The 7,476-nt window shown below is 38.6% G+C and overlaps 1 protein-coding gene and 2 pseudogenes across 1 annotated transcript; all 3 read right to left on the bottom strand.

Annotated features, from left to right (window-relative positions):
- Nucleotides 1–1,313: 1,313 nt before the first annotated feature.
- Nucleotides 1,314–3,822, bottom strand: LOC137935275 (E2F transcription factor-like E2FE; annotated as a pseudogene).
- Nucleotides 3,792–4,554, bottom strand: LOC137935274 (E2F transcription factor-like E2FE). Its single transcript, XM_068779959.1, has 5 exons — nt 4,548–4,554; nt 4,381–4,448; nt 4,182–4,314; nt 4,061–4,118; nt 3,792–3,975 (listed from the first exon to the last, which is right to left on the bottom strand). The coding sequence occupies exons 1-5, from the start codon at nt 4,552–4,554 to the stop codon at nt 3,792–3,794; spliced, it is 450 nt and encodes a 149-aa protein (XP_068636060.1).
- A 3-nt stretch (nt 4,555–4,557) lies between these two features.
- Nucleotides 4,558–5,617, bottom strand: LOC137935273 (E2F transcription factor-like E2FE; annotated as a pseudogene).
- Nucleotides 5,618–7,476: the final 1,859 nt, after the last annotated feature.

Genomic DNA, 7,476 nt, shown 5'->3' with positions numbered 1-7,476 from the left:
TACTTGGTGGAATCTTGTGGAAATCCAAAGAGTAACCCGAAGGAAGAACATCTCAATGTTTTGCAGAGAATCGGAAGAAAAAGGAAGCATGCATATGACAGAAACAATGAGAAAGCTAAGAATTGTGTATTGAAAGAGAAAAGCCATGTAGAAGGATGACTTTTGTTTTAGGAAGATAGAGAAATGAAGATGGAAGGAATAAGAAAGAAATCCTTGAGTTATGCTGATGCGGTTTCTTTGTTTCTGGCAACTTGTAACCAAAACGGCAAAATATATCCTTGCAATGTATAAAAGTGATTTGTCCTGGTTGGGAGCACCGAGCACCTGTAAGCTTGTACCATGGGCTGAGTTGGTGGTGAAGTAGGTTTAAATCCTTTGTTGGCAGAGGAAGTGTACGATCAGGACAACCGGCGGCGGGGATTAGAAGGAAGATCACGATGATCATCAGGGTCATTTGAGTCCTGAAAAACCCGATGACGTAACGAATTCCATAGCTCCCCATACAGAAATGGCAGCTCTTGAACACGCTCAGCTTTCGAGTTTCTGAAGCCCCCATTGTTGACCACGTGCACCCAACATCTTTTCGCTGAATATGTTCTTCCCATCTCCACTATCTATTTTCTTCCGGTACAACACATCGAGACCGTTCTCGTCCACAATGACCCCTTTGAGCATTCCACCAAACATGTACGGTTGTACGTCTGACTAGCTACCATAGTGAAAACCAAAGAAGTAAACCTATTGGATGACCTACATTGGTTGGTACCTTCACGATGGACTAACAAGATAAGGCCACTGGCTTAGCAATACGAAGCTTAAACATGCAATCATCAAACAATAGCTATATGTTCGAATATTGTCAAATAGATAGACCTGATCAACAGAGACCTATGAAGAAAACGTCTCTATTTCTGGTTTTGCTCCTTCATTCATATCAACTCAACATATTTAACAACCCAGGCATAATTTTCCAAGATTCAGTCCAACCAACATTGGAGTGATATTATAGATATGACTTGATGGTGAGAAACAAACAACACATAGTTGTACACTCAGTCTTAAAAATATGATAAATTAGCAATGAAAATGTAAAAAAGCAAACTGGAGCGGCCATGTGTAATAGGCATCTGCCTTGGTTCAAAGCAATATGCAGATTGAAGACTCTGAACCAAGTATGGGTTCAAAAGAACGTAACACACTAAGTCCCAAAACTACCCAATCTGACCAATAAACTTTTCACAACACCATGACATCATCTTAGTTATACTTGCGAAGGCCATCAGTTTAGATGGTTAGAATAATCTCACATAAACTTGAGATAATAATAATCTTGTACTTATTATTTGAAAAAAACGTCATCATAAAGTACCTACAAGGGTCTCCACTAAAAAATTATCCATATTTAAGAGCCATAAAGAAAGCTCTCACGTGAAAGATAGTGTTAGAATAAACGTCCAAGGTTTGCTCACGACCTAAAAAAAAAAATAGAGAAATGTAAAAGTTACCTTGGTTGTGATATCGAGGTCAAAAGGCAGATGCCAAGTTCTCCCGATCTTGAACTCTTTTCCCAGTCTCCTTAGCTCTTTGTCGAAAGGACCATAGACGTGACCTCTGGAGCCCTTTTCCTGTTGCATAGGATCATGTTGACCACTTGCCTCGCAATTCATTGGCACTTTAATAGCTCTCTCAACAATTGGAGAAAGCACCTTGGTCCTTTTAAAATCAATATTAGTAATATCTGTTCCAAATTCCCTTTTAAAATTGGAGAAGGCTTGTCTCACATTTAAGGTTTTATCGCAAGGCACCAAATCCAAGTCTGGTACGAGACCCAACCATCTGAAAGCCGGCTTCCTAGTATCTGTCTGATGGGTTTGCAGATCATTTAAAATGTTGAGAATATTATACCAGAAGCCTTACCATACTGTTTCACAGAAATAGTTCGTGGTTTAGAAATACCTTCTCTATGAGATTCATTGATGACAGCACATTTGCAATATCATATAATCTCCGAACTTTTGCTGCAGAGTTGTCTTATGACTAAGCGGTTAGTCTTAAGGTTTTGGGTCTTTTATAGCTTAAAAACCAAGAGAACTATATGCAAAGAAATTTCATTACTTCGCATCTGTGCAGATTTAGGAGCATATCCAAGCAAAAGTCTTGCAGCTTCATCAAGAGACACAATATCTGCCTGAAATTTTTGAAGGATGGACTGAGTTCGGAAGACGAAACTTTTCAATTGAACCTAACAGTTTTGGAACCAAAGTAGATGGCTTACGTTGGTGCACAGGAATAATTTAACAAAATTCTGTGTTAGAAGGCCGAGTGATTTCTCTCTCCTGTTGTCTGTTCAACCAAAGAAAAAACCATAATAATAATAATGCAATTATCAAATACGTAAATAATGCAACAGATAAAATTATATGATGAAATTTCCAATAATGACCCAACATCTCCAGGGGCCGTCCGGTTTCTGCCCAACAAAATAAACCAAGAAGCAGAAGACGTACCAATTTGTTTCTTGAAAGAAATATTAGGAAGGTTGACAATCTTTGGAGCTCCTCTTGTACATTTTCCCCTATCCTATGAATGGATGGTTTATCATCTTCGTCAGACACGCAAACCTGATAACAAACAATGAATTCTGGAAATTCACTTCACCAAGCACTCAGCAACCGAAAATAAAACACCATGTCCCATAAGGAAGCTACCTTCATATAATTGCAAGAATTTTCTAAAAGTACAGCAAAAAAAATCCCTATGCGCCTCCTCTTGTAGCCAGGAGAAGTGGATCAAAATCGAGCAAAAAACATGGCTCTCACCTTGCAACCATATAGGCCGCATTCGTTGTAAGCAATATTACAAGAAATAAAAATAGTGTATTCCCCTTAAGCTCTTGTAAAGCCTTGGCGATCCCATCAAAACGCTTCCAAGAATAACGATTCTTAGCCTTCCTCACGAGAACCTGAGTTAATTCAAACAAAATTTTGACAACCCTACGCAGAAAAAAGATTAACCTTAAAAAAAAAGTACATAGAAAAGGACATCTTACACCAACACTCTCCAATAGATTTACAATATCATAGATCTGCCGCCTCTCAACACTTGAAGCAACACAAAAGAATTTTTCAATACCAGCTAAAAGAAGTCAACCACGCTCAATGTAGAGATCAAGCCGACATCCGTCCAATACCTAATTATTTGCTGCTTCATCCAGCCCTACTAACTCAACATCATCTCGATGGTACAGGTTCAGGAAACTGCAATAGATTAAATTCATAAGAAACTAATAAAAACATTATATGGTTCTAAGAAAATGACACTGACAAGGATCCGAAGGTACTTGCAGCACAAAAGCCCGAGAGACTTTTGCTTCCTGCAGTACGCATGATGCCTGGATGCAGTATCGAGGTAAGAAGACGTAGACATGTCTGCGGTGAGTGGGTACGAGATCTGAAACAGGATAACGAGGGTTAGAAGAGGGAACGGAGACCGCTCGTTAATTAAAGAGCCATACAGAAAGCCCTCACGTGAAAGATAATGTTGGAATAAACGTCTAAGGTTTGCTCACGACCTAAAAATAAAAAAATAGAGAAATGTAAAAATTACCTTGGTTGTGATATCGAGGTATAAAGGCAGATGCCTAGTTCTCTCGATCTTGAACTCATTTCCAGTCTCCTTTTGCTTTTTGTCGAAAGGACCATAGACGTGACCTCTGGACCCCTTTTCCAGCTGCATAGGATCATGTTGACCACTTGCCTCGCAATTAATTGGCACTTTAATAGTTTTCTCATCTATTGGATAAAGCACCTGGTCCTTTTAACATCAATATTAGTAATATCCGTTCCAAATTTCCTTTTAAAATTGGAGAAGGCTTGCCTCACATTTAAGGTTTTATCGCAAGGCACCAAATCCGAGTCTGGTTTTCCTATGAGACCCAACCATCTGAAAGCCGGCTTCCTAGTATCTGTCTGATGGGTTGCAGATCATTTAAAATATTGAGAATATTATACCCAGAAGCGTTACCACACTGTTTCACAGAAATAATTCGTGGTTTAGAAATACCTTCTCTATGAGATTCATTGATGACAGCACATTTGCAATATCATATGATCTCTGAACTTTTGTTGCAGAGTTGTCTTATGACTAAGCGGTCAGTCTTAAGGTTTTGGGTCTTTTATAACTTAAAAACAAGAGAACTATATGCAAAGAAATTTCATTTCTTCGCATCTGTGCAGATTTAGGAGCATCTCCAAGCAAAAGTCTTGCAGCTTCATCAAGAGACACCATATCTGCCCGAAAGTTTTGAAGGATGGACTGATTTCAGAAGACGAAACTTTTCAATTGAACCTAACAGTTTTGGAACCAAAGTCGATGGCTTACGTTGGTGCACAGGAATAATTTAACAAAATTCTGTGTTAGAAGGCCGAGTGATTTTTCTCTCCTGTTGTCTGTTCAACTAAAGAAAAACCATAATAATAATAATGCAATTATCAAATACGTAAATAACGCAACAGATAGAATTATATGATGAAATTTCCAATAATGACCCAGCATCTCTTAGGGGCCGTCCGGTTTCTGCCCAACAAAGGTTTCTAACAGAGTCATTCCCTTCTCTTTTCTACAGACAAAATAAATCAAGAAGCAGAAGACGTACCAATTTGTTTCTTGAAAGAATATTAGGAAGGTTGACAATCTTTGGAGCTCCCTTGCTCTTGTACATTTTCCCCTATCCTTTGAATGGATGGTTTATCATCTTCGTCAGACACGCAAACCTGATAACAAACAATGAATTCTGGAAATTCAAATCACCAAGCACTCAGCAACCGAAAATAAAACACCATGTCCCATAAGGAAGCTACCTTCATATAATTGCAAGAATTTTCTAAAAGTACAGCAAAAAAAATCCCTATGCGCCTCCTCTTGTAGCCAGGAGAAGTGGATCAAAATCGACCAAAAACATGGCTCTCACCTTGCAACCATATAGGCCGCATTCGTTGTAAACAATATTAGAAGAAATAAAAATAGTGTATTCCCCTTAAGCTCTTGTAAAGCCTTGGGGATCCCATCAACGCTTCCAAGAATAACGATTCTTAGCCTTCCTCACGAGAACCTGAGTTAATTCAAACAAAATTTTGACAACCCTAGCAGAAAAAAGATAACTTTTTTTAAAAAAAAGTACATAGAGAGGACATCTTACACCAACACTCTCCAATAGATTTACAATATCATAGATCCGCCGCCTCTTCAACACCTGAAGCAACACAAAAGAATTTTTAAATACCAGGTAAAAGATGTCAACCACGCTCAATGTAGAGATCAAGCCGACATCCGTCCAATACCTAATTATTTGCTGCTTCATCCAGCCCTACTAACTCAACATCATCTCGATTGTACAGGTTCAGGAAACTGCAACAGATTAAATTCATAAGAAACTAATAAAAACATTATATGGTTCTAAGAAAATGACACTGACAAGGATCTGAAGGTACTTGCAGCACAAAAGCCCGAGAGACTTTTGCTTCCTGCTATACGCATGATGCCTGGATGCAGGATCGAGGTAAGAAGACGAAGACATGTCTGCGGTGAGTGGGTACGAGATCTGGAACTGGATTACGAGGGTTAGAAGAGGGAACGGAGACCGCTCGTTAATTAAAGGTGAGAGTGATACAGAGAGAGTTATGGTGATTTTTTTATTAATCATGATTCTCCTTTGGCGGTTTGGAAATTTCGAATTTAGGTTCGTAACCGAGGCGGTGAGGCTCGGGGTGAGATGAGCGCGGAGGCGGGACTTCAGATTGCGCGCGGTGACCGTCGGACTCCGATTCTCTATTTTACAAAACCCCTTCACTAGGGGTGGCTTTGAACCGAGCCGAACTCGGAGTTTGGCTCGGTGCTGGCTCAGTTCGATTCGTTATCTATCGAACTCGAGCCAGGCAACTTTAAAAGTATAAATTAGTCACACGGGCCGGCTTGTCTTGGTTGCAGTATTTTTCAAAACCCCTTCACTAGGGGTGGCTTTGAACCAAGCCGGCTCGCAAGTCGCTCGAGTTCGGCTCAGTGCCGGCTCAGTTCAATTCGTTATCTATCGAGCTTGAGCTCTGAAACTGGCTCATTTACCTTAACGAGCTGAGCTCAATCAAAGCCAGGTTCGATTTGTCGGATAGCGAGCCGGCTCGAGGTGAGTCAGGATCGGTATCGAATCGGTAGTGGGGGAGCGGGAGCGAGAGCGGGGGGGGAATATTTTCCTCTCCTCGTCACCACTGAGCCCCTCCCGTCGGCTGTTGTCGCTGCCTCTACCGCCGTCGACAGCTGCTCGCCGGCCACCTCTATGGCCGTTCGTTCGATTTCTTCCTCTCATCGTCGTCACCTCTGTTTCCATCGTTGCCGCCATCGCAGCCGTCATCCCCGATGACAGGTCCTCCCTGGCGTTGTAACCCCCTTCCCTCCGCATCGTCTCGACGGAAAATCTGAACCAGTAAGTTCAGGGGAGAAATAATCTCCCCCCTCCCCCGCGCGAAGATGATTTCGCACATGTGAGATCATAAAGTAAAAAAAAAAAAAAAATTCTTTAAACTCTCCTTCCTCATAGCTTTTGAAAAAAATTAAAAATACATTTTATAGAAATAAGTTTCTATGATCTATTAGTGTCTCATATTTTTTTAAATATTTTTCTAATTGAAAATTCTTATTAAAAATCATATAATTTTCTAAGTAAGATTTTTCTACCAAGATGGAGGTAAAAAACTGTATAGAAATTTTTTGAATAAGTATTTAATAGTTGATGTTGTAATACTTTTAGCATGAAGCAATTTTCATTGCAATTTTGTGTTTGACATTTTATTTGATTAAAAATTTATCAATAAGTATAATAATATATTAGATTGATTATTAATTTTTATTTATTTCCCTAGAAGAGGCAATAAAAGGTCCATTTAACTTTTCTAAGAAAATTTTAAAATATTTCTTGTAATTTTCTAATAAGTTACTAATAGTAATAGGATTTTATCTAAAGGTTTTTTTTGGAATATGTATCATAGGAAAAATATTTCTAGTTTTCCCTAGATTATAAATTTTCATCTAGGGGCACTAAGGAGGCCATAGTAAATTTATGGTCATATTCAAAAATTACAAAACAAGCTAAACAACAATTGGAGTAAAAAAGATTAATATTGGTGCATTTTAATCTATTATTGAAATTCAATCCTGAACCTCCCCATCAATTTTTTTTAAATGTATGCATAATTATATATATAATTTATTCAAAGCCACCCCTACGTGTGAGATCATAAACAAGGAAAAAAAAAAGTCTTTGTCCCTTCCACATGGCTCTTGAAGAAATTGAAAAGATATTTTAGTAGAAATACGTATCTAGAGACTATTAGTGGTTTTTTCAATAAATGTTGAAAAGACATTTTTAGTAGAAATATAGGGACAATTAGTGCCTCATGTTTTTTGAAAATATTTTTCTAATTATAA

Source organism: Aristolochia californica, unplaced genomic scaffold (genome assembly GCF_029961685.1).
Source record: "Aristolochia californica isolate CCGP_79_NKW_82.1479 unplaced genomic scaffold, dmAriCali1.0.hap1 SCAF_6, whole genome shotgun sequence".
In the NCBI taxonomy this organism is placed as follows: domain Eukaryota; kingdom Viridiplantae; phylum Streptophyta; class Magnoliopsida; order Piperales; family Aristolochiaceae; genus Aristolochia; species Aristolochia californica.
Note: the sequence above shows the minus strand (reverse complement) of the source record. Positions and strands in the feature narration are given on the sequence as shown.

Bases quoted from the DNA above. Each gene is read 5' to 3' on its own strand.
- LOC137935274 (XM_068779959.1), bottom strand. The intron at 4,315-4,380 runs GTAAGCCATCGA...TTCTGAAATCAG, and splicing joins AATTATTCCTGTGCACCAAC to TCCATCCTTCAAAACTTTCG. The intron at 4,119-4,181 runs GTTATAAAAGAC...CTGCAACAAAAG, and splicing joins TATAGTTCTCTTGTTTTTAA to TTCAGAGATCATATGATATT.